Below are 26,689 nucleotides of genomic sequence, written 5' to 3' on the forward strand. Positions count from 1 at the left end.
GCACAAGACCTTTCCTATGTCATTACCACTTCTGCTTCTGTCTTTCCCATTTCTTCCACCTAACACTGCTTTGCATTTATTTTTCTGCATGTCCACAGTTTTGATCCCCTCAGCAATGCAAACAGTGAGCAGAAGCTCAGGAACCCAAAAAGAAATATCGACCACTAACGCGTCATCACCTGAGACCACTGTTTCCTGTAATTATAGAGTGGCCTCATCAAGTAGCAGTGTTACCCAGACTGAAAGTATGTCTAGAGTTATTGGATGTTCATCTTTGCAGCATGATACAGAAAGACAAAAAAAGTCTTCATCAGCTAAAAAGTCAGACTTGTCAGGCCTGTCTGGTAATCCAACCCAGCCACTTCCTCCAGTTAGTGTATCTACCCCAGCAGTCCTGTCTAACAGACTAGGTCACATGTCAACCCATAGAGCCCAGCAAGCAGCACCATCTGTCCAAATGGACGAGTCCATTCAGGCAACCATTCAACTTAGTGTACCTCCATCCCCGCAGATTGTTCAAAATATCCAACATTCAGCTACAGTGGCACCGTTTGGCCCTAAACTGGTTACGCCCCCTCTCCCTCAAAACCAGAACCCAGTTACAGAATCTTGCCCTTCTGATCAGGTATTACAAACCCTGGTTACACTCACAGACAAAAGATTCTCAGTCAGCAAATCGGTGACATTGTTAACTGAGTCTTCCAGTCAAACCTCAAAGCCTTCAGTCTCTCACCCTCAAACTGTGATAACTCCAGCCCAGAACATGACACAGTTAGGCCATTTTCCAAGTCCTCGGCTCCAGGCTCCTTTTCCTCCAGACCAGCATACTATAGCACAAGGACAGATTCCTACTTCAGTATCTCAGATTCCACCTTCACCAAACCAGGTCCCAATTACACCCACCCAAGTCCCTGTTCAACCCATCCACCTTTCAATTCCAGCAACCCATGTACCATCTCAAGTACTTGTTCAATCAAATGACATACTTCCACCAAACTCGCAAAGTTTAAATCTACAAGGCCATCTTCCTTCTGTGTCCCATCATGATCTGACCCCATCAACCCAGCCATTTTATCCTTTGACTCATGCATCATTTGCACCACCTTTCATCCCACTTCAGTCAATGAAGCCTTCTGTTCCTCCAAGTTCGATTTCCCAGACCAATGTTCCCTCTCCACTCGAGCATTCCACATCCCACTATGACATTCTGTCTGATCCACTTTGTTCATCTTCAGACCAGTTTTTCCAGACACCTGATAACACATCAGATTTGCTTCAGCCCTTGCCTCCCATGTCTTTCCACTCACCTGTTGTATTAAACCAGCAAGAAACCACATCTATGATCCATTCCCAATCATCTGGGCAACCTTTGCAGCTTGCACCTCTTCTTACTTTGAAGGAACAGCAAGCGGCAGCCTCCAATCATGGAAATGTATCCAAGAGAGGACCTACAATGCCTGTGGAGATTCCAATGTCTACAGTTAATAACTTTGAGGAACATATGCAGAGATATCCCCCTCTTGCTACTCATGAATCCACAAATTGTGAAAGTGAATCCATCACGGTGGAAATGCAGAATGAAGGCCACACAGAGAACAGTGAATGTAGTAGGCCTGCAGTTATACCTGGACCAATACAGCATTATACGGTTCTTTCCAAGCCCGGGCCAAACTTTATAGTACCAGATTCTACAAAAGAACAACAGACGTTCAGGATGAACATGGTCAAGGATTTACAAATGGACAATGACATGAATAAGCAGAAAGAGGGATGTGATACAACCTGCCAAATGTGGGAACCATCTGATTTGTCTAATGTATTAACCCAGTCAGCGTTAAGCGCTCCTGCACAAACCATATTACAAAAACCTGCACGAAAAGTGCTGGAAAAGAAGACAGAGTGCTCTGAATGTGGCAGGATTCTCAGCAATGCGTCTTCGCTGGAGAATCACATGAGGCTTCATAGAGGTGAGAGGCCATATAACTGCTCCCAATGTGGTAAGGCCTTCCCTAGTGTGCGAGGCCTCAACCGCCATGTCAAAGTCCATGCAGAGGAGAAAGGCTATAAGTGTGAGGAGTGCGGCAGGAGTTTCGTTTACCAGTTTACCCTGACCAAACACAAACTCATCCACTCTGGAGATAGGCCCTTCCCCTGTAAGGTTTGTGGCAAGAAGTTCTTGGCCAAAGCAGACCGGGCAACTCACATGCGCATGCATACAGGGGAGAAACCATTTTTTTGTAATCAATGCGGAAAGACGTTCAAGCATAGAGTTGCATTGAACATGCACATGCAGGGACACCGGGGGGAGAAACGCTACGTTTGTCCCCATTGTGAGAAAGGCTTTGTGGATTTGGGTAATTTTAAGAGACATAAGCGTATCCACACCGGGGAGAAGCCCTTTGAATGCAAAGAGTGTGGTAAGCGTTTCACACAGTCAGCACACCTCAAGAAACACATCAACACTCAACATGTGGTCGTGAAACCAAAATAGAAAGTTCATAGTATGTACATAATAACTTGTGAGGAGAAACTATCACCAAATAGTTATATGAACACAAAGCTTATCTTGTTTTATTTGTCAAAAATTGTCATTTTTAGCATCAACTGCTGTATAATAATTTTTTTTGTCTGACTTGGTAGCATTTAACTTTTTATTGTAGTACTTTTTAAAAAAAAATCATTTTAGTAAGTTTGTGATGATTTTTGTGAAAATGTATCCGGTATCATTGTCATTTTTAATTCCAGGGGATTATAAGTGTAATGTTTCTGTGCTATTTATTTTTACTTTTTTTTTTTTAAATAATACCCATGGGCTAAACCTTTGAGGAACTCAGGTTAAACAGTTTACTGTGAAAATGAAAATAGTGCTGTTACACTGATTTATGAAGTTGATTTTGATATATGGCAACAAAACCAAATAAAATGTGAAACAGTTGATAAGTGTCATGCTTTATTTTGTAAAAGCAGCTTCTCATAAAGTTTAAACTTGCTTGACTTATTTATGTGTGCATGGGTGGCAAGGTGATGTAGTGGTTAGCACTCTCGCCTCACAGCAAGAAGGTTCTGGGTTCGAGCCCAGTGGCTAATGAAGGCCTTTCTGTGCGGAGTTTGCATGTTCTCCCCGTGTCTGCGTGGGTTTCCTCCGGGTGCTCCGGTTTCCCCCAAAGTCCAAAGACATGCAGGTTAGGCTAATCGGTGGCTCTAAATTGACTGTAGGTGTGAATGCGAATGTCTCATCTCATTATCTCAAGCCGCTTTATCCTTCTACAGGGTCGCAGGCAAGCTGGAGCCTATCCCAGCTGACTACGGGCAAAAGGCGGGGTACACCCTGGACAAGTCGCCAGGTCATCACAGGGCTGACACATAGACACAGACAACCATTCACACCTACGGTCAATTTAGAGTCACCAGTTAACCTAACCTGCATGTCTTTGGACTGTGGGGGAAACCGGAGCACCCGGAGGAAACCCACGCGGACAACATGCAAACTCCACACAGAAAGACCCTCGCCGGCCCCGGGGCTCGAACCCAGGACCTTCTTGCTGTGAGGCGACAGCGCTAACCACTACACCACCGTGCCGCCCTGAATGCGAGTGTGAATGGTTGTTTGTCTCTGTGTCAGCCCTGCAATGATTTGGCGACTTGTCCAGGGTGTACCCCGCCTCTCGCCCATAGTCAGCTGGGATAGGCTCCAGCTTGCCTGCGACCCTGTACAGGATAAGCGGTTATGGATAATGGATGGATTTTTTTTTTTTGAAAAACAACCTGTGACCTAATACTTTCGGCTCTGTGCTTTCTAGATTGAGCACTTAATTTCAGATTTAACTCGGATGCACATCGAGACTGTCAGAGTATTATTTAAATTGCTATGGAGAATGTTCTCAAAATCCACACCTCCTAAGAGCAGAAAAACAGTAAATGAGAAAAAGCCTTTATTTGTCACATGTACACAAGCACAGCAAAATTCCGCCTCTGCATTTAATCCATTTGAAGCACTGAACACAGGCATGCACACATAAGTGAGCAATGAGCACATGCACATACATACATACCCAGAGTAGTCGGTAGCTATGCTACAGCACCCGGGAAGCAGTTGGGAGTTAGGTGCCTTGTTCAAGGACACTTCAGCCATGATACAGAGGGAAGGGAAAGTGCTGTTCATTCACTCAACTCCCCTCACATTTTTCCTGCGGCAACCCTTTGGGCCCAAGGCTGCTTCCTGAACCCTTCAGACCATGGCTGCCCCCATGGGCAAACAAAAATCTCTTATGAATGAAATCTCATAAATATATTTGTAAAAAAAAAATTGTAGCTATTTCATGTCTTTGTATCCTGCTGACAGTTTCAATGTTTACATGAGCCCATTTGGCAGATGTCTTTATTCAAATTGACTTGTAAATGAGATGGTATGCAAACTCAAACTGTCTGTGAACCCAGTATCCACCAACTGGCCAAAAGCAAGTAGCAGGTGATTAGAGGAAATCGCAACTGTGTACTGGTGCACAGGAGAGCCACAAATAATATTTGCAAAGTGATACCAAAATGCGTTGCATCAAATCAGGAAACGATCATTTATTTTATATACGTAGCCTTTGACATACACTATATGGCCAAAAGTTTGTGGACAGCTGGCCATCACATGTATGTGGTTCTTCCCCAAACTTTTACCACAAAATTGGAAGCAAAGTTAAAGGCCTCCTCACTTAACATGAGTACCTGACCTCACTAATGCTCTTGGGGCTGAATGAGCACAAATCCCCACAGCCATGTTCCAAAATCTAGTGGAAAGCCTTCACAGATGAGTGCAGGTTATCACAACAGCAAAGTGAACAAGATGTTCAACACGCAAAGAAAGTCATGATGGTCGGGTGTCATCAAATTTTTTACCCTGTGATGTATGAAGCTGCTGGTGGCCTTTTACCAGGTGACCATAGAGAGCCTACTAACCTACTGCATCATGGTATGGTACGCAGGCTGCTTTGCTGCAGATAAGAAAGCGCTCCAGAGAGTGGTGAAGTCAGCAGAGAAAATAACAGGCTGCTCACGCCCTTCTCTGGAAGACATCGTCACTCCACGCTACCTCAACAACTCCATCCACCCTGGCCGTCACTGCTTTGAACTGTTACCCTCTGGCAGGCATTGTTAGGTCGGCCAAAGGACACACCTTCAGATTCAGAGGCAGTTTTTTTTCCCCCCAAAAGCAATTTGCACTTTAAATAATAACAAGCACAAATAAGTATGTAATTCATTCATGCTGCTATGTACCTGCACTTTATTTTTAAACAGATTATTTAATTCAATTTCTAGTATCACAATTCTCATTTTATGTCTTTTTTTGCCTTCAGTGTCCTGTGTTTCTATGTTTGCACCATAGAGTGGCAATTTTAATTTTGTTGTATACATTTACAATGGGGGCGGCACGGTGGTGTAGTGGTTAGCGCTGTCGCCTCACAGCAAGAAGGTCCTGGGTTCGAGCCCCGGGGCCGGCGAGGGCCTTTCTGTGCGGAGTTTGCATGTTCTCCCCGTGTCCGCGTGGGTTTCCTCCGGGTGCTCCGGTTTCCCCCACAGTCCAAAGACATGCAGGTTAGGTTAACTGGTGACTCTAAATTGACCGTAGGTGTGAATGTGAGTGTGAATGGTTGTCTGTATCTATGTGTCAGCCCTGTGATGACCTGGCGACTTGTCCAGGGTGTACCCCGCCTTTCGCCCGTAGTCAGCTGGGATAGGCTCCAGCTTGCCTGCGACCCTGTAGAAGGATAAAGCGGCTAGAGATAATGAGATGAGATGAGACATTTACAATGGGCGGCACGGTGGTGTAGTGGTTAGCGCTGTCGCCTCACAGCAAGAAGGTCCGGGTTCGAGCCCCGTGGCCAGCGAGGGCCTTTCTGTGCGGAGTTTGCATGTTCTCCCTGTGTCCATGTGGGTTTCCTCCGGGTGCTCCGGTTTCCCCCACAGCCCAAAGACATGCAGGTTAGGTTAACTGGTGACTCTAAATTGACCGTAGGTGTGAATGTGAGTGTGAATGGTTGTCTGTATCTATGTGTCAGCCCTGTGATGACCTGGCGACTTGTCCAGGGTGTACTCCGCCTTTCGCCCGTAGTCAGCTGGGATAGGCTCCAGCTTGCCTGCGACCCTGTAGAACAGGATAAAGCGGCTGGAGATAATGAGATGAGAATGAGATGAGACATTTACAATGACAATAAAGGCAATTAAATTCAATTCTATTTATGCATATTTATACACATGGAAGCAGAAGCAGAGTATAGATAAAACTCGCTAAACAGATCCTCAGTTCAAATTCATTTAATAGTTGAATAAGATATGGGTGGCTATTTACTGCTTGAGATTCTAGAATCTTCTTCTTCTTTTGGCTGCTCCCATTATGGGTCGCCACAGCGGGCCATCATGATCCACATATTTGATTTGGCATAGGTTTTTACACCGGATGCCCTTCCTGACGCAACGCTCGCCAGTCTATCCAGACTTGGGGCCAGCATTAAGTATGCAATGACTTGTGCAACCTCAGTGGCTGGGTATTTTATCGAAATCTGCATGTCTTTGCACCTGAAATTCTAGAATATTTAAAGATTTTAGTATATTGAATATCTTTGCCGGAAAAGAATCAAAAGACATTTTTATATTAATTTGAAGCTACGGTATAACTAACAAGCAAGAAAGAATAAAAACATGATCTCGGATGGATTAGAGTCCCAGGGTCTATTCCTGCCTCACACTACCAGTGCTCCCAGTAAGGGCGCTGGATCTGCCATGACCCTGACAAAGCAAGCGCAGTTATGGAGGATGAATGATAATGACAGAATGAAAAACATTTATGCAAACAGATCTCCTTTGGTATCACCAGGTTCCTCCTGGTGGCTGATGTATGTACTGTTGTGGAATGGAAGAAAGTTAACCTAAAAAGGGCTAAGAGGCAATAGGAAAAGTGATTTAAAAAAAAAACACCACACTTTTAAACACTTTTATTTCACTTTTGCGATTCTCAGGTGATAATGAACACAAGATCATGAACAGTAAGTGCCTTAATTATTTATAACTCTGTAAACAAATTTTAAACATGGTTTAACTACAAATGTATTGCAGGCAAGTTTATGAACTGTAGCTGATTTAAAATAATTTTTTAGAGGAATATGATAGTGAATTACTCACATTTAACACTAAATACTATGCTATTAGTCATTTTTATTACATCGGGGAAAATTTTCATGTGGTTGCACCAGGACTTTAATATTCCTTTATTTTTCATTACAACGGAAGCACATCACGCATTATGCTCAGGGTTGAAACCAGCAGACAGACCCATAGAGGCAGAGACAGACTGAGGGAAACCCCTCCGCTCTTCTGGACAGTGTAGGTGCATTTCCCGACATTTCCCTCCTTATCAACAGCAGTCACAGTTACATCAGGTGAGCAGCAGGAGGCTTTGTAGTAACCCATCATGACGGTTATACCCCCCTCCACCACAGTCTCGTAGGAGAAGTTGCCAGTCCCTTGTTGGGTGGAGACACGTTCAATACCAGAACCACTGCCATCGGTGATGTTGACAGATAGGGCCCAGTTTGACTGGGAGCAGTTAGAAAGACTGTGACAGTGCTGACTTACACCAACAATCTCACACTTTGGAGAAGTAAAGTCAATCACCTGTTCAGAACAAAGAAAAAAAGATGAATGAGACTGTCAATGACGGCGTCGCTCACTCCGGCCCCATGAGAAATCAAATCTTGGTAGAAGTTACAGTGCTCAGCGTAAATGAGTCCACCCCCTTTGAAAAGTAACATTTTAAACAATATCTCAATGAACACAAACAATTTCCAAAATGTTGACAAGACAAAGTTTAATATAACATCTGTTTAACATATAATGTGAAAGTAAGATCAATAATATAACTTAGATTACACATTTTTCAGTTTTACTCAAATGAGGGTGGTGCAAAAATGAGTACACCCCACAAAAAACTACTACATCTAGTACTTTGTATGGCCTCCATGATTTTTAATGACAGCACCAAGTCTTCTAGGCATGGAATGAACAAGTTGGCGACATTTTGCAGCATCAATCTTTTTCCATTCTTCAACAATGACCTCTTTTAGTGACTGGATGCTGGATGGAGAGTGATGCTCAACTTGTCTCTTCAGAATTCCCCATAGGTGTTCGATTGGGTTCAGATCAGGAGACATACTTGGCCACTGAATTACTTTCACCCTGTTCTTCTTCAGAAATCCAACAGTGGCCTTAGATGTGTGTTTAGTCATGTTGGAAAAGTGCACGACGACCAAGGGCACGGAGTGATGGTAGCATCTTCTCTTTCAGTTAGTGTTGCCACCTGTCCCGGTTTTTCCTGATTGTCCCAGATTTTCATGGTCTGTCCCGGAAAAAAAAAAAAAAAATCCGGGACACTGAATGTCCCGGTTTTTTGTACATAATGGGCAAAATGTGTATTTCAACTTGCGAGCCAGCTGAGAACCAGTTTGCTTTTCCGAGCTCGCCGTGCTAAGCGGAGCCACGTCATTACGTCGCTGTATACGTCACTTACGTCGCTGTATACGTCAGTTACGGCGCTACGTTTGCATAAACCTTGGCGCGAATATCAAAGCAAAAACAACACGGAAGAAGCAGCAGCAACAACAACAATAATAATGATGATGGCTGACTTCGCGTTTGTACAGCTGCTGCTTCTCGTCGCTTAAAAATGGCGATCTTTCGCGGCCTTGTTATTGTTGTTGGTCTTAACAACTCCGCCCCCCCCGCTGACGTAAGCGGTTCTTTCCTCTGGCCCAGCAGAGAGTTGGTGCTAGCCTGGAACCGGTTTTTCTGGCCCCAGAGCCAGTTCTTTGTCAGTGGAAACAGAAAACCCGGTTCCAAACTAAGCACTGGCCCCGAACCAGACCTGGAACTGCTTTGGTGGAAAAGGGGCAATGGAGGATGCTTGGACTGATAAAAGAAACAGACTCTCTGTTGCAATGGTGAAGGCTGAGCTTCAAGTCAGGCTAAACTTTCAGTTGTCCTGTACTGAGTTCAAGACATTCATTGAAAATCAGCCAGGACTCATAGCAGCAGCAAAGAAAAACACCAAATATAAATGGAAGATTAGGTAAGGTTTTGGTGAATTAAATGAAGTAGTGTAGTGTAGTACATACTCCTGTATGTGCCCAGTTATATCAGTTACATGTCCTCCTATGTATTTGTTTAGCCAAGAGCAGCAAGCAGCAGAGGCACCGGCAAGCACAAGCAAAGCACACACCACACTCTAAGCAACCAGGTAAGCTGTTTGACACTACACCTTACATTGTTACATTCAGGTATTCTTAGATACAATGAAAAATTAATTATTTTTATTCCACATAAGCAAACAAACAGAACTTAATTATGTATTCCCCTTTTACCTGTGCCCACTACTGCCCCCAGGTGTCCACAACCAAAAACTGTTGGAAATAAACCAAAATAATGAAGACCTGCTTTATTATGTAAAGCAATTAACTAAACAAATAACTAGCAAAAGCGTCATTTTTACTAATTAGAGCAATACAATTTCAGCGTAGAAGGGCGATTTTTTATTTATTTTTTGTCTTGGGTTAGATGTGCGAAGGGCGCCGTTGCTTACAAGCAAAAAGGTCGATTGGATGGTCGAAATGTCCAGGATTTTTGTCAGACACAGGTGGCAACCCTACTTTCAGTATAGAGCAATACATCTGTGAATTCATGATGTCATCAATGAAATGCAGCTCCTCGACACCAGCAGCACTCATGCAGCCCCACATAAGGACACTGCCACCACCATGTTTCACTGTAGGCACCATGCATCTTTCTTTGTATTCCTCACCTTTGCGACGCCATACAGTTTTGAAGCCATCGGTTCCAAAAACATTTATCTTGGTCTCATCACTCCAGAGTATAGAGTCCCAGTAGTCTTCATCTTTGTCAGCATGGGCCCTGGCAAACTCTAGGCAGGCTTTTTTGTGCCTGGGCTTTAGGAGAGGCTTCTTTCGTGGACGGCATCCATGCATGCCATTCCTTTGCAGTGTACGCCGTATTGTGTCACGGGAAATAGTCGCCCAGCTTGGTTTTCTACTTCTTTAGATAACTGCAGTGAACTTGCATGCCGATTTTCTTCAACCCTTCTCATCAGAAGACGCTCCTGTCGAGGTGTTAACTTCCGTGGACGACCTGGACGTCTCTGTGAGATGGTTGCAGTTCCATCTTTCTTACATTTTTGTACCACTTTTGCTACAGTATTCTGACTGATAAGTAAAGCTTTGCTGATCTTCTAGCCTTCACCTTTGTGGTGTGAAGAAATTCTTTTCTTTCTCAGGTCTTGTGTCATTTCTCTTCCATGTGGTGCCGTTGCTGACAGCATGAAATGGGGAGGGGTTTTCTTTAAGTAACACCCTTTTATAGTCAACTGTCTGCTGAATACCTGTGTAATGACTAATTAGACTCAACTGTGATTGTATTCTTGTTAAATTAGACATTTGTAGTCGACAATTTAGCTTCGCTCCAGAGACTTTCAGTGGGGTGTACTCATTTTTGCACCACCCTAATTTGAGTAAAACTGAAAAATGTGTAATCTAAGTTATATTATTAACCTTACTTTCACGTTGTAAGTTAAACAGATGTTATATTAAACTTGTCTTGTGTGCCTTGTCAACATTTTGGAAATTGTTTGTGTTCATTGAGATATTGTTTAAAACGTTACTTTTCAAAGGGGGTGTACTCATTTACGCTGAGCACTGTATATGCACCTTAGGTACCCCTATCTTCATGCCAGAAAGAATCAAAATCGGTGAAGAATTGAGGGAGAAGAAGCGATTTTTGTGGAAACTGCTCGTTAGGGTTTAATTACTCCATATCTTCATTATTAATTGCAATTATGCAAATTTGGGTAGAAGCCATATGTACCCCAGGCAGATCTACCTTCCTGCCAAAAAGAATAAAAATTTTTTTTTTTTTAAATCGGTGAAGAATTAAGAGAGAAGAAGCAATTTTTGTGAAATGTGGACAATGCCTGATGGATGACAGACAACACAGCCATAGCATAATCTCATCGCCTGTCAACTGGATGAGCTAATAACCAACTAAGGAATAGTGAATGCTGAGCTGTATATACCGTACATGCGTTCACTAGAAGAAGATGCAGCAGTGTGAATTTTTTTTGGAATAGAAAAAAAATGAAGATACCTCTATTTTACAGTGTTTCCAGTCCTGTGCAAAAGTCTGAGGCACATGTAAAGAAATACTGTAGACTAAAAATAACTTAAAAATAATGAAATGAAATGTTTCAACATTAAAAATATATATATAAACAGCAGTAAGCCATAATAAATAAAACAAAGTCAATATTTGGTGTGAGACAACCCTTCACTTAAAGAAAAATAGCAGCCTCAGGTACAATGAGTGCAGTTTTATAAGGAAATGAGCTGTAGGTTTTACTGAGCATCTTACAGAACCAGCCACAGTTCTTCTGGACACTTTGACTGTCACACTCGCGTCTTCATTTTGCACCAAAACCCAGCAGCATTCATTATGTTTTCTTTTTTAATCTGAAAAGTGCTCTCTTATTTTAATATGCTGCTCAGATATAAACATTTTTCCCCTGTAACATTTAATTTTGTGATGGAAAATGAATGTTTGGATTCTAAAATATTTTTGTACTGACTTGATAATGTAGAAGTCATAAAATAGAAATCTATAACAAAGTTTGTATGACAAAAATAGGGTGCCTAAGACTTTTGCATAGTACTGTATATAAAAAAATCAAATTGTAGAATTTTGAAAAATGAAGTACAGGTGTATCCTACATCAAGCCAGCAATGAAATGTGTAATTTTTCCATCAGTAATTTGCCTTCAAAATATAGCTCACATCTTGGCTTTTTTATTTTTCGTTGTTAAAGCAGTCAGTTTTTTATTCATCTCATCTCATCATCTCTAGCCGCTTTATCCTGTCCTACAGGGTCGCAGGCAAGCTGGAGCCTATCCCAGCTGACTACGGGCGAAAGGCGGGGTACACCCTGGACAAGTCGCCAGGTCATCACAGGGCTGACACATAGACACAGACAACCATTCACACTCACATTCACACCTACAGTCAATTTAGAGTCACCAGTTAACCTAACCTGCATGTCTTTGGACTGTGGGGGAAACCGTAGCACCCGGAGGAAACCCACGCGGACACGGGGAGAACATGCAAACTCCGCACAGAAAGGCCCTCGCCGGCCACGGGGCTCGAACCCGGACCTTCTTGCTGTGAGGCAACAGCGCTAACCACTACACCACCGTGCCGCCCTTTTTTATTCATAATTCAGAATATTTTTGCTAAGCTGCTATTTCTCTTCTTATTTGTAGCTCAAGTAAATATAAATTAGACATAAATAAAACATTGATAATATTAGCTTATTTAACAACATATTATGCTTCAGTAAGTTTTTTTGTTGTTGTTTTTGTAATTTTGTAGTTTTCTTTCACAAAATAAGCATGGAGTTTGGAAAAAAAAACCCTTTCATTAATGTATATCATTTACTAGAGTAATAACAGATGTCAACGAAAAAATGGGAAAAAGTTTACTGAGCAATTTGTTGTGTGAAGAACAGTTATGACACTGTCACACGTGCACCTGTTAGCACTCTAGACTCCATTTCCCAGCATTCATAGCAACCTTTAAATATGGCCATCATGGACTACAACACCCATCCTGCACTTCACTGCTCACACTCTCCTGATTACTGATTGCACACACTTGGACTCAGTCACCACAGCACACTATCTAAGCACTGTCACTGCACCATGTCTTTGTGAAGTAAAGTTGTGGTCACGCAGCAAAGCAAACACTTGACTGTCACAGCTTTGCGCCTGCTAATAAACACTCTTCCTGCACTTACATCCGTCTACCACCGCATACCTGACAGAATACTTGCAAAGTCTCTGTGAAAACAGCGTCCTTATATGCGTGTGCTGATTGCGCTCAAATCAGCATCAGGTGTTTCCCATAACGTCTGGGTCTCAAGCACACGCACAATGCACTCTGAAGGATCCCTGAATATAAATACACTTTTTAAGTCTTGGTGAAGGTTAGACTATGCCAAGCTGCTGTGTTGATGAGGCTCCTGCGAGCATTGGGGACATGGATTCGAGACAAATACACCTCAAGAGACTCGAAGAAGATTCCCCGAGCTTTGGGAAATGTTCCCAAACCCGTCTGCACGTATTTGCTGCTTAATTTGCTGACGAAAACATCGCCACCAAATTTCAGTGCATTCATTGAAAATTTTTGCAATGTTTTTGGCCACTCATGAGGCGGAGACACAACAACAAAAAAAAAAACAACTTGCGAAGCTTGGAGAACAGTCACCATGTATTGCACAATTGGTGGCAATGCTATCAATTTTTCATCACCAAGTATTCGCAAACCCATCGCGAGCTGTAGTGTGACTAGGGCCTAAACGCTTGGTATATCCTGCCTGACTTTATCAAGGTTTTTGTTTATTGCACAGGTTTGACTTTGTTTGGACTTTGAATTTTTGATATTGCCTTTGATATTCTGTTTGTGCTTTGCCTAACCTTCGCCGGTGTCTGGATTCTGATTTTTGCCTACAATTTGAATTTGTCTGCCACTTTGCCTAATAAACTCTGTTTCTGCTTGACATCTGTCTGTTGCCTACATACCTAACAGACATGACGAATGTCCAGTGCCTTGCAGTATCCTTGCAAGGTATTAGAGGATATTGAAAATTATTGAAGCAACATCATTTGGATTATATCCAATATTCATAATTTCACATCTGCCATTTATTTGCCGCTTTTCTTAATTGTAATGAAGGAACGTCTGCGAAAGCTAGCATGTTAAATGTCTTGTTGCCATAAATGATATTTTTTGTCTTCTGTATTTTATTATAAAGGGATGCAAACACTTGCATTTGTCTGTACCTCACTGGAAGATCATTCTTTATCATTAATGATTACCAATTCTTTAAAGTTCTCAAGATCTGCTTCAGGCCCCTCAAAGGTCTTAGTTACTACTGTAACAAATACAAGCAAGTTACCTCAGTGAGGACAGAAAGGCGGAGCACAGCGTAGTTAGAATCAACACCACTAGGCCCTTCCACCAGAATGGTCAGAGTGACATCAGTTCCTGATTCTGTGCTTGCAGGAGGTTTGACAGTCACTGTGCTGGAAGCATTACCTCCTGTGTTCAGAGTCAGTCTGAGACAATACAGAAATATTATGCATGTTTTTATGCAGATCTGATACCAATATTAGTCTTGCTTCTACATGTGTTAAGAGTAGAACTACAACCCCAGTTCCAAAAAAGTTGGAACACTGTGTAAAACATAAATAAAAACTGAATGTGACAAGTTGCAAATCATGGAAACCCTATATTTCACTGGAAATAGTACAAAGACAACATATCAGATGTTGAAACTAAGAAATGTTATTGTTTTTGAAAAATATATATGCTCATTTTGAATTTGATGTCAGCAACACATTTCAGAAAAGTTGGGACAGGGGCAACAAAAGACTGAATAAGTTGTGTAATGCTAAAAAAAAAAATCTAATTTGGTTAACAGGTCAGTAGCATGATTGGGACCATCCGTCTTGTTATCAGTGCACAGATCAAAAGCCAGCATCTGTGATGGTATGATGGTGCATTAGTGCACATGACATGGGTAGCTTGTACATCTGGGAAGGCAGCATTAATGCTGAATGATATATACATGTTTCAGAGCAATATACTGCCATCCAGACAAAATCTTTTTCAGGGAAGGCCTTCCTTCTTTCAGCAAGACAACGCACCAAACTGCTTTCTGCACATATTAAAACTGCATGGCTCCGTAGTAAGAGTCCGGGTGCTAAACTGGCCTGCCTGCAGTCCTGACCGGTCTCCCATTTAAAACATTTGGCGCATTATGAAGTGAAAAATATGACAAAGGAGACCCCGAACTGTTGAGCAACTGAAACTGTATATCAGGCAAGAATGGGACAACATTTCTCTTTCAAAACTACAGCAACTGGTCTCCTCAGTTCCCAAACGTTTACAGAGTGTTGTTAAAAGTAGAGGTGATGCAACACGGTGGTAAACATACCCCTGTCCCAACTTTTTTGAAACATGTTGCTGACATCAAATTCAAAGTGAGCGTATATTTTTCAAAAAACAATAAAATTTCTCAGTTTCAACATTTGATATGTTGTCTTCGTATTATTTTCAATGAAATATAGGGTTTCCATGATTTGCAAATTATCACATTCTGTTTTTATTTATGTTTTAAGATGCTGGACTGGTGGACACCATTGAATTGAGGACCCTAATGATGGATAGAGAGGAGTGGAGAGTCCGCTATTTTGCCCGACTGAGGTCTACATAGTAGTAGTAGTAGCTTACACAGTGTCCCAACTTTTTTGGAATTGGGGTTGTATGTCTCTATATGTCTATATGCTGCCTAAAATATTCAAGTATTTCAAAATAATTTCAGCTGTGAAGTCAAATGTTCCACTTGAAGTTGGACTGATTCACTGACTGATTTGATTCATCACAAAATGAGGTACTATATTTACTTCTTGTTATATGCCAACGGAAAATTTTTGTCGTTCTTAGCACTGATTGTGAAGTCTCCACCTGTTCCATCAGTCGTTACCATAAAAGGTACACTAAAGTCTTTTCCTGGCACCATCACACTGTTTACTACAGCCTACAGGGAGAGGAAAATGAAATATACAATATTAGATGAGCTCAAGGAGAAATGAAGGAATAGCCAATTCTGTGTGTATTTGAAGTATTGTGACCCATTTCTTAATGCTATGTAAAATAAAAGAAGAGTTGTACATTGACAGTGACTTGAGACTGGGACATCTGTGTTGTGGTCTGCCTTTGGAAGTTGCTTGAAGTTGTCATATCTTCTCCTTTCATCATAACCACAAATTCTCCTTCTGGAACTTGATTCACAGTCACCAGAAAGTCTCCACCACCCATTTCTGCAATGACTCCATTCGCCACTTTGGTGTTTGAAACCTCCACTAGAGTAACTTCCTGTAGCTTCAGAGCTTCAGCACCCTTCTGTCCAGTCATTGTCAGTAACAGTTTAGCAGGTAAGCCTAAAGAAGCAAAGAAATGACATGGTAATTAGAGAGATAAATATAAAATTTAGGCTTTATATATATATATATATATAATTTTATACATTCATTAAATGGATGTGTGTTTGTCCACCAAGCCCGATAATGAATATGTATAAACCAGGGGTATTCAACTAAAATTTGGTAAGGTCCAGTTATTTAAAATTGTTTGCTTACAAAGGTCAGGATGAGCAACTAACATGCCTGATTCATGAATTCAACAGTTACTTTTCAGCATGCCACCATAACTGATTAGTTTATGGCTATAAATAAGGAAATCTGAAGTTTATACGTTTTGTTTCAGTAGCATGGTGGTGTAGACTTCTCTTGTCTGCATGGGTTTCCTCCAGGTTCTCCGATTTCCCACCTCCCAAAACCATGCCAGAGAATGATTGTCTGTGCTAAACAGGTGTGAATGCATGCGTGCCATTATATTATCTCATCTCATTATCTGTAGCCGCTTTATCCTGTTCTACAGGGTCGCAGGCAAGCTGGAGCCTATCCCAGCTGACTACGGGCGAAAGGCGGGGTACACCCTGGACAAGTTGCCAGGTCATCACAGGCCATTATATTATAATACTTTTAATTCATACAATTATTGTGCACTCGCTTCTGGTCAGTTGAGAGTGTTCTGTGGCATTTAATTTTATGCTTGGCTAAGTTGGATGAAAAATAAGTGTCAAATGAAATGTAATGACTGCTCCAACCTTTCTGTGGACGGCCATCAATAATAGCAAATCCTGAGTGTGGTCCACCGAATTCCTCCACAAAGTCGTAAATAAAAGTTATTGGACTTTGACCTGAAACAAACAAACAAACAAACAAACCCCATCCTTTTAGCCAGTGTTGTTATCAGTTATTAGCTCATATGGCCGACAGGTGATGAGCTTATGCCATCATGTGTTGTCTGTTGTCCGTCCGGTGTCGTCCACATTTCACGAAAATCACTTCTTCTCTCTCAGTTCTTCACTGATTTTTATTCTTTTTGGCAGGAAGGTAAGTCTGCCTGGGGTGCATATAGGTTCTAGCCAAATTTGCATAATTGCAATTAATAATCAAGATATGGAGTAATTAAGCCCTAATGAGCAGTTTCCACACAAATCACTTCTTCTCCCTCAATTCTTCACCAATTTTGATTATTTCTGGCATGAAGGTAGGGGTAACTAGGGTGCATATAACTTCTACCCAGATTTGCTAAATTACAATTATTAATAATGAAGTTATGGACTAATGAAACCTTAATGAGCAGTTCAACAAAAATGGCTTCTTCTCGGTCAATTCCTCGCCGTTTTGGATTCTTTCTGGCAAATAGGTAGGTATTCCTAGGGTGTATATAGCCTCTATATATAGCTTGTATATAGTGTATCTTGCTTGCAACATTTATTGCACAAGGTGGCCCACTTTACATTGTTCCTTCTGGACTAGATGGGGCCGGAGTGAGCTACACTGTCATTGATGGTCTCATTTTTGTTTCTGCTCTTTGTTACATCTTAAATGAAAGGCTGGCAATATGATAAAAAAATATCATATCCTGATATTTGAAGACATTTCTGCATTATGTATGTGTGTATGTATGTCTGCTTACAATTAAATTTTTTTAAAGCTGTTATTTAAAAAGCATTAAAATGTTATTCAAAAATATTCCGATGCCATATATCTCAGAAAAGTGTGACATCATGTGACACAATTGATAATGAAATTAGATTGTCATATTGCCCAGCCCTACCTCTGTTTTAACTTGATGAAGAAATTCTCAGATTATTAACTCATTTTGTACTCCATTTCCCATAACAAATGTATGACAAAGCTCACTGGAAGTCTCACAAATCACATCTCCAGCTGGAGTGTCTTTTGCCAGTAAATATAGCCGAGAACTGCCTAATTTGACAAAAGAGGTAATTTGACTCACACTGGAGGCGACCAGCCATATGGCTGACTTTTTTCCATCACCTGCTGGCAAACATGTAGGATTATCTTGTGTGCCTGCCACTAAGTGCTTCACAGAAGACTCTTAAATCGTCTGTTATAAATTATTCTGTTATATATTACCAGAAATAATTACTGTCCCAATGTTGAAAAATGTTTTCCTGCTGGAAACCAGTACACCGAATTTTGGAGAACCAATCAGATTGTAGCCTTCAAGCTCCTGAATGTTGTCACCAGAAAAGTGTAGAAAATGATCAGACTAGCTCACCTGTCACTTTGATAGTGTAGGGCTCTGTGGATTCCATGCTGATGTGCCATTTGCCCGTTTCATTTAAATTGTCGAAGTGAATCCGCCGCAGGTTCCCCACAGTCTGAATCGTAGCGAGAGGCCCTTTATTTTCAGTGTGAGCCTGAGATGTACCTATTAAGCACCGTTTATCAATGATGTTGTTATAGTAAATTTGATTTACACTTCAGTTACTATAACATTTCAAAACTGTGTAGTAAAAAGCCAATGGTACGCTGGATTCACCTGATGGGCTACGCAGAGTGAACTTGAGGTTATTTCCTGTCAAATAGGCAGTAACATTGGACAACGACATGTCTAATAGGAAGGGGAAATTCTCCACACGACCTGGGTTCCTGGCTCGCTGCAAGATCGTGACCTGAGATAAACAAGTAACATATAGAAAATTTCCTCATTATTCTTACTCGGCCTGGCCTTGAGTTAATAATGCACATCTGCTAGCTAAACCAGACACAAAAGGCAAAGAAACTTATTTCAGACCAGACTCACAATATATGCACTATACGTGGTGTTCAGGTCACAATATGGTAAATTATCAAGTGGTAAACTGATGGGAGGTACCAGAACTGCCTCGGATATTACTAAACAAATTGTAAAGCATGTTTATTTAAAGTCCTACTCCTTCCCTACTCCTGTGATCTTACTAGGTTTGTTTCACAACTATGTATCATGTCTGCACCAGTGAGCACTCTAGACTCCACTTCCCAGCATTCACAGCGGCCTCCAAACATGATCGCCATGAATTTCACCGCTCACAGTCTCCTGTTTACTGATTACACACATGCTGACACTACGCCTATGCCTAAAGCACATAATAAAAGATTCCTTGCATACAAGAGGCCTATATATAGAGGATATTACACCGTGGTGCGAAGATATGAAGTTTATCTTCGGGTGGTGAACATATTCACAAGTAAGTGAAGCAAACGAGTGAAATATTTTTCAACATGAGAAGATAAACTTCATGTCTTTGCGCCACCATATAACGTTCTTTATATTATACGAATACATCCACACAAAAAAATTACTCAAGTTAATCAGAAGAATTTTAATTTTGAACCAGTTCACCATTTTGACAATGCGCATCAAGTCAGAGGGAAAACGTTGGGAGTGACATCATCAAAGTGAAATATCATGAATTATTATACATACAGGACACTTTTTCAATGGAATAAAAACATGTATTCTATTCCCTTCTAGTGCGTTTCATTCATTTGGTTCAATAGCATGCAATATTGTTAGCATATCGCTTATCCTACATGTATTATGTCACTCTACCCAATGGAGAATGAGTGTTGAATATGGTTTATGATATTGCATGGTTGTCAAGACAACATGACATCACACATTGGAGACATAAAACTTCAGCGCTAGCAAGTGACTGTGACAATTTGTAAACAAACATGGCCGCCAGGTTTACTTTATTAAATACAGAAGATTTTGAGAGAATTTTGAAAGAGAAAGACGCATTGAATACCCGAAAGGAAAATGTATGTATAATAATAATAATAATAATAATAATAATAATGGCTTTTTTGTAGTATATCAGATATATTCCATTCAGCTAGCATGATATTGAACTCGTATTTGACTCGTTCAATATCATGCTAGCTGAATGGATAATATCTGATATACCACTCAACGCCAGCCAATACTATTTAAATATGTCACTCAGATCCGTGATGTATTTTGTATGGAAAATGCAAGTTTTTCAACACGAGAAGATAAACTTCATATCTTCAAGCCAATGTGTGATTCTTTTTATTATATAGGCACATTCAAAAACAAAAAGTACCCAAATTTATCAAAACAGTTCATTGATTTCCTCATGGGTGACATACAGAGAAATGTGTCATGGTTTTGGTTCTCCATGTCCAGGATGTAGTTCGTATGAAAAATATAAATGGTGTCTTTCCCAGTAAAACACTCATGCCCATATAATATATACGTATACAGTACCAGTTAAAAGTTTAGACACACACTCATTTTTATGAGAGTGTCCAAACTATTTACTGGTACTTTACATATCCAGCCCCAATTCCAAAAAAGCTGGGACTCTGTAAAATGTAAATAAAAACAGAATGGAATGATTTGCAAATCCCTAAATTCTTTGCAACTGTACATTGAGATACATTGTTCTTCCAGTCATGAACCTCATCCCATCCTTGCCTGTGAAGGACTGAACCTTTGGAAAATGTCCCTTTCATACCCAATCATGATAGCATCACCTGTTACCACTGAATTTGTTTACCTGTAGAATGTTCCAAACAGGGTTTTTTAGAGCATTTTTGTTGCCCCGTCCCAATTTTTTGGAACATGTTGCAGGCATCAAATTCAGAATGAGTGTACTTACAGAAAACAAAGTTTCAGTTTAAACATGAAATATCTTGTCTTTATATTGTATTCAGTTGAATATAAGTTGAAAAGGGTTTGCAAATAATTGCATTCTGTTTTTATTTATGCTTTACACAGTGTCCCAACTTTTTTGGAATCAGGGTTGGATATACATACGTACATACATGCATATACAATATTGTAAAGCAATAGTGGGGATATTTATATTCTGAATGTTTATGAATTCCTGGTTCAACATAAATTAGATTTCTTACCAAAGCAGATGTGGAGGTATCTAAGATGATGTCAGTAGCACTGGGCAGGCTGGCTTTACTGACCGCAATAGCTTGACCTCCGGAGGCCAAAGCCAAGTCATAATACACCTGGAAACCTGAGCGTCCTTGTGTGTGCAAAGATCTTGCTGATCTGAGGTTGTTTGTCATGAAGAAAGAGACCTGAGTATAAGAGAAAAAGAGTAGAATGGCACAGGTTATAAGAGCAGTAGTAGTTATAAAGGTGTGACATCATACTGGTGGTTTGAACAATAAACATGCTTCCAATAAATACAATTTAACGCTTTATAATATTTAAACATTTTCTACAAAAATGCTTTTTTTAATTAAAAAATATTTAATCTAATGATCATGTGAACTCTAAAGACAGAGTGTTTACAGTGGACTTGGTGCTGCGGATGAGGGCCATGACGGTTCTTTCTAAGTGACTGTCTTTTGCAGTGGCGTCAGTAAAAACATAAATGTGAGAGGAGGCAGGAGCTCCAGTCAGAGCCAGCTGAGAGAAACAGAAACACAAATGCATCATTTCAAAGCTATGTAAGCTCAGTTGTCTTATAGTCTATGCAGGATTCTCAGTATCTCAGTAACTGCCTGCAGACAGGTTATACCTGCAGTCCTGACAAACACATTTCTGGGATATCGCCACCACCATTGGCACCAAGTTTTGAAATCTCAGTTTTCATCGTGTCTGGGTTTGTTGTCCTTATAAGTGGCCCAAAGCCTGAAAAGAACACAAAGTAAAACAAAGCATGCACACTTTAAAACTGTCGGTCTGTGCTTCAATTTTTGTAATCACTGCTATGCACAGGTTTGAGTGTTCCTTACTCTCCAAACACCTGACCCATCTCATGAACTAACTGAAGAAGTCACTCAGCAGTTAAAATTCTGGGCTACTGTTTGGAAGGTTGTGAATTTAATTCCCATCACTAGTAAGGTGTCACAGTTGTGTCCTTGTGCAACATTCTTAGTTTCATAATTGTAAGCTTAAAAACATCAGCCAAATTGGTTAATGTAATACTCATGAAGACCATAATTCAGGTCAATGGACCCATCCATTACCTGTAACCACTTATCCTGTGCAGGGTCATGGGCAAGCTGGAGCCTATCGCAGCTGACTATGGGTGAGATACACCCTGGACAAGTCACTAGGTTATCACAGGGCTGACACATAGAGACAAACAACCATTCACACTCACGTTCACACCTACAGTCAATTTAGAGCCACCAATTAACCTAACCTGTATGTCTTTAGACTGTGGGGGAAACCAGAGCACCCAGAGGAAACCCACGCAAACACGGGGAGAACACGAAAACTCCACACAGAAAGGCCCCTGTCGGCCACTGGGCCCAAACTCAGAACCTTCTTGCTGTGAGGTGACAGTGCTAACCACTACACCACCATGCCGCCGTCAACGGATCCAACAGAAGCAAATAAAGAACATAGTAAACTATCCACATGAGCAGTGAGGAAGGCAAGGGACAAGGCCTTGAACAAACTGTATGATGAGCTGGAAGAAAACCTAGTGGTAACCCCAATGAAAATTTACACTGCAGCTCAGGACTGACACTCAAAGCAAGAAGACAATATGGCATCTCCATTCATAAATGATGATAATGGGAGCCTCATTGTGGAAGTGGAAACAGTAAAAGCAAGATGGATGCAATACTTTTCAGTTGTATTGAATGAAGACAACCCTTTCACCGCAAAGTTGCCAGATCCACCTACTGTCAATACGCCAACAGACAATATATCACTAGAGGAAGTTAGACAAGCACTGCAGAAGATGAAGAATGGCAAGGCAGCAGGCCCAGATGAAATCACAGTAGAGATGATTGGAGCTTTGGGACCAGAAGGTGAGGAGTGGATACATAGAGTGCTCCTAGCCATTTGGAAAGAAAGGAGAATCCCTGATGAGTGGAGAGAAGCCATCCTGGTACTAATCTATAAACAAAAAGGAAACATCCATGAATGAGACTGAAAAGCAGAGTGTACAAAACAGTAGTGAGACCAACCCTACTCTATGGAGCAGAAGTATGGCCAGTGAAGAAGAACCAACTCGACAGACTGAGGTGGTGGAGATGAGGTGCCTCAGAGCTATAGAGGGGGTTACTAGGAAAGATACCGTATATTAAGAAATGAGACCATCAGAGAAAGAACAAAAGTTCAACAGTTGAGATAGAAGTTACAAGAGAGCAGACTTAGGTAGTATGGACACATAAAGAGGAAAGATCCATCAGAAATAATTAGATGGGTAGTGGAAAGAACGGAAATAGGGAAGACACCCAGAGGACGCCCAAAGAAAAGATGGGGGGATTTCATCAAAGAGGATGCTCAGCAGATTGACCTGACCCAGGTGAGTGATAGACAAAAATGGAGAGTGGCTATATGGACACCCAACCCCCCTTGAGGGGATTAAATGGGATGATGAAGAAGATAATTCAGGTCAGTGTTGGTGCAAATCCTAGTCCATTCTAGAGCTTGATAGGCTATCTGGTACTGTACACAGTTGTACATGTTCTTCCTGTTTCTGTATGGGTTTCCTTCCCCCTCCCAAAAACATGATGGTAAATGGACAGGCTAAATTGCCCCTTGTGTAAATAGAGTATATGTGTATGGATGTGGTCCAGACGCCACAAACCAAACTGATGGTCTACAACGCTGTTGTGGTCTCGACCCTCCTTTACGGGTGTGACATGGACCCTCTACTGCCAAGACCTGAAGAAGCTGGAACAGTTCCATCAGAAGACGCTCCACACCAACCTCAACATCAACTGGGAGGACTACATTACCAACATCACAGTACTCAAAAGAGCCAGGGCAACCAGCATAGAAGTGACCATCATGAAACACAGTTTTCAGTGGTTAGGTCACGTTGCCCGCATGGAGGAAACAAGACTCCCAAGGAGGATCCTCTTCGGCAAGCTGAGCACAGGGAAATGCCCCTGGGGCCGCCCCATGCTACGCTACAAAGACCAGCTGAAGCAGATCCTCAAGGAAACTAACAGATCCCAAGACCTGGGAGGAAGCAGCTAGACAGTGTACCGAGTGGCAAAACACCATCCGTACAGGGACGGAACTCTTTGAAGTGAACAGAAGAATGAAACCAAGTGACAGTGCAGAAAAAAGAAAGAGGAACAACCCCAACCACTACCGACCTTTCAGCGCTATCAATGCTCCCGAGTTTTCAGAGCTAGAATCAGGCACATCAGCCATCAACGAGCCCACCATCAGATGTGACCGGAAGGAACAAAATACTCGGATATGAGGAATTGCCAAAGACGAAGTATGGATGTCTTCCTGCCTCACCCCCAGTGCTCCCAGAATAGGCTCCAGATCCACCATGTCTGTGTTACTAAAGACGAATGAATAAATATGTTGGATCAGGTGTTCTGGGAGTAAAGAAAACTGAACTTTATTACTGCAGCTGAGAAGTGCTGTGCAAAGATCATGATTGTCATAGTGATGTGTATGAATATGGGAGAAAATACATATGTGGAAAAGAGGACTTGGGCATTTACTTACTCGGATCATTAAATGGGACCAATATGTACTCTGAAGGTTCATCCTGTGTCCCTTTCTTACTGTCAATGATTTTGTATGCAACTCTCTTAGCTTCAGCGATGTCATCAGACATGCTGCCTGTTGTGTCAATTACAAAGCATAAGACTGCAGTACGAGCAATGCCCATCATCCTGAGACAGACATGCAGGAGCAATAAAAAGATAAAGAAAGAGAACATGTTAAAAATGACAAGTTGTACAGTATATGTTGCTTACATCTAGCACCATGGTTCCCAACCTGGGATTGGAGATCACAGGGGGTGCGCAGAGCTTTGTGTGCTCTGAGGTTGTGAGGTTATCAAAATTATATTTGTGCATATTAAATTTTTAAAAATCCCAATAACACACCCAGTTAGATAATCAAAACTCTGTATAACCCAAATTAAAACATATTTTTGGTCCACATTTAAATTTATTAGGCTATTTATTACCAACACCTCTGTGACCTCTGAACTTCTCTGAACCATTACTGCATAAGCAACAGTCTTGTCAGGTCAGCTAGTGGCTATACCTGGGTAATTCATCCCTGATTGTTTTCCTGCTGTCAGCATCACTCAATGAATAAAACACCATGTCTGAGAAATGTAAGCGTGCCGGTGACTCATCTCATTATCTCTAGCCGTTTTATCCTGTTCTACAGGGTCGCAGGCAAGCTGGAGCCTATCCCAGCTGACTACGGGCGAAGGGCGGGGTACACCCTGGACAAGTCGCCAGGTCATCACAGGGCTGACACATACAGTAGACACAGACAACCATTCACACCTACGGTCAATTTAGAGTCACCAGTTAACCTAACCTGCATGTCTTTGGACTGTGGGGGAAATCGGAGCACCCAGAGGAAACCCACACGGACACGGGGAGAACATGCAAACTCCACACAGAAAGGCCCTCGCCGGCCACGGGCTCAAACCCGGACCTTCTTGCTGTAAGGCGACAGCGCTAACCACTACACCGCCGTGCTGCCCCTGGTGACTCATTGGTATCAAAAAAAGAAAACAAGGCAATATCTCGAGAGTTACCTTGATTTTGGTTTTATGGAAGGACAGGACAGTTTTCAGTCAGAATGTGTAATTTGTGGTGAGAAGCTAGCTAATGAGAGCATGAAGCCAAGCAAACTGAAAAAACACCAGGAGACTAAACACCATGAGACTATTGGTGAAAGTCGGGACTATTTTGAGAGGAAGAAGCAATTGGCACTGTCAAGAAGATCCACAGACATCAGAAAAGCTTTTGAAAGAGCAGGTAGTGATTTACACAGAGCCACAGAGGCATCATTTGAGTGTTTGCTGTTAATTGCAAAAGCTAAAAAGCCACACAATATTGGAGAACAGCTAATCAAACCCATCTATCTGAAAATTGTGGCGAGGCTGTATGGACCACAGGTGGTTGATAAAGTGAAAACTGTCCCACTCTCTGACAACACTGGCAAAGACAGAATTGATAAATAAAATGGCTGCAGATTGCCAAAACCAGCTGCATGAGAAGCTTAGGAATGTTCCCTTTGCCATTCAGCTGGATGAAACGACAACAGTGTCAGATGAGTCTATGCTCATTTATGTGCAGTATATTGATGGTGATGACTTGAAACAAGACATTCTTATGTCTAGAGTCTAGCACTCAAGCCTGTCTCCTACCGCAGAAAATCTTTATTGCCAGCGGCTCCACGAATATCTTCCAGGAGCTCAGCAGTCGCATCTGTTGCCAGTGCGACTGCAGTGTCGTGTAGGACTGCATTATGGTTACGACGCTCATCTTTGCTGATTCCACCACGAGGATTTTGGGTACTGGTGAGATCATCATTTCCACCATGACTACATTTACCTAAAGCAAATACAAAATTTAAATAAATAAATAAAATAAATACTTGGGGTTGGTTTGTCATTCAAATGATCATATGTATTTATATTTGTAGGCCTTGTCACTTTTTGTACACGAAGGTGCAGTTGTTGCTAGACCTATAACATAATATCAAAGGCATCTTAGAAACACCGATTAGTAGCATTGTCATGTAATAGATCTGAATAGTTTCATTGTTCCAGCCTTTTTCTAGGCCAGAAATGAGGTCTTCTCTGTCTGTCTGTCTGTCTCTCTCTCTCTCTCTCTCTCTCTCTCTCTGTCTGTCTCTCTCTCTCTCTCTCATTTGGAAGC

The 26,689-nt window shown here is 41.5% G+C and overlaps 2 protein-coding genes across 3 annotated transcripts in view; one reads left to right on the plus strand and one right to left on the minus strand.

Moving 5' to 3' along the window:
* LOC132889645 (zinc finger protein ZFAT) overlaps positions 1 to 15,436 on the plus strand; it is a 29,757-nt gene extending 14,321 nt beyond the window's left edge. Inside the window, exon 3 of one of the 2 annotated variants that reach the window (XM_060926356.1) lies at positions 15,278 to 15,436. In XM_060926356.1, the coding sequence (XP_060782339.1) occupies positions 15,278 to 15,307 (30 nt within the window). In that variant the 3' untranslated portion in view covers positions 15,308 to 15,436. Of the gene's footprint in view, positions 1 to 98; positions 2,935 to 15,277 lie in introns of those variants that run through there. The other variant, XM_060926355.1, reaches the window with a different exon arrangement.
* Positions 7,193 to 26,689, minus strand: part of vwa11 (von Willebrand factor A domain containing 11) — a 30,940-nt gene continuing 11,443 nt past the window's right edge. Inside the window, exons 6-17 of the mRNA XM_060926357.1 lie at positions 26,176 to 26,362; positions 24,504 to 24,673; positions 21,589 to 21,701; positions 21,360 to 21,476; positions 20,963 to 21,142; positions 18,579 to 18,711; positions 18,315 to 18,467; positions 16,828 to 16,920; positions 15,831 to 16,099; positions 15,563 to 15,696; positions 14,053 to 14,212; positions 7,193 to 7,659 (exon numbers count right to left, since the gene is read on the minus strand). Of these exons, the coding sequence (XP_060782340.1) occupies positions 7,264 to 7,659; positions 14,053 to 14,212; positions 15,563 to 15,696; positions 15,831 to 16,099; positions 16,828 to 16,920; positions 18,315 to 18,467; positions 18,579 to 18,711; positions 20,963 to 21,142; positions 21,360 to 21,476; positions 21,589 to 21,701; positions 24,504 to 24,673; positions 26,176 to 26,362 (2,105 nt within the window). The 3' untranslated portion in view covers positions 7,193 to 7,263. The remainder of the gene's footprint in view (positions 7,660 to 14,052; positions 14,213 to 15,562; positions 15,697 to 15,830; positions 16,100 to 16,827; positions 16,921 to 18,314; positions 18,468 to 18,578; positions 18,712 to 20,962; positions 21,143 to 21,359; positions 21,477 to 21,588; positions 21,702 to 24,503; positions 24,674 to 26,175; positions 26,363 to 26,689) is intronic.

Source organism: Neoarius graeffei, chromosome 7, assembly GCF_027579695.1.
Source record: "Neoarius graeffei isolate fNeoGra1 chromosome 7, fNeoGra1.pri, whole genome shotgun sequence".
Classification (NCBI taxonomy): domain Eukaryota; kingdom Metazoa; phylum Chordata; class Actinopteri; order Siluriformes; family Ariidae; genus Neoarius; species Neoarius graeffei.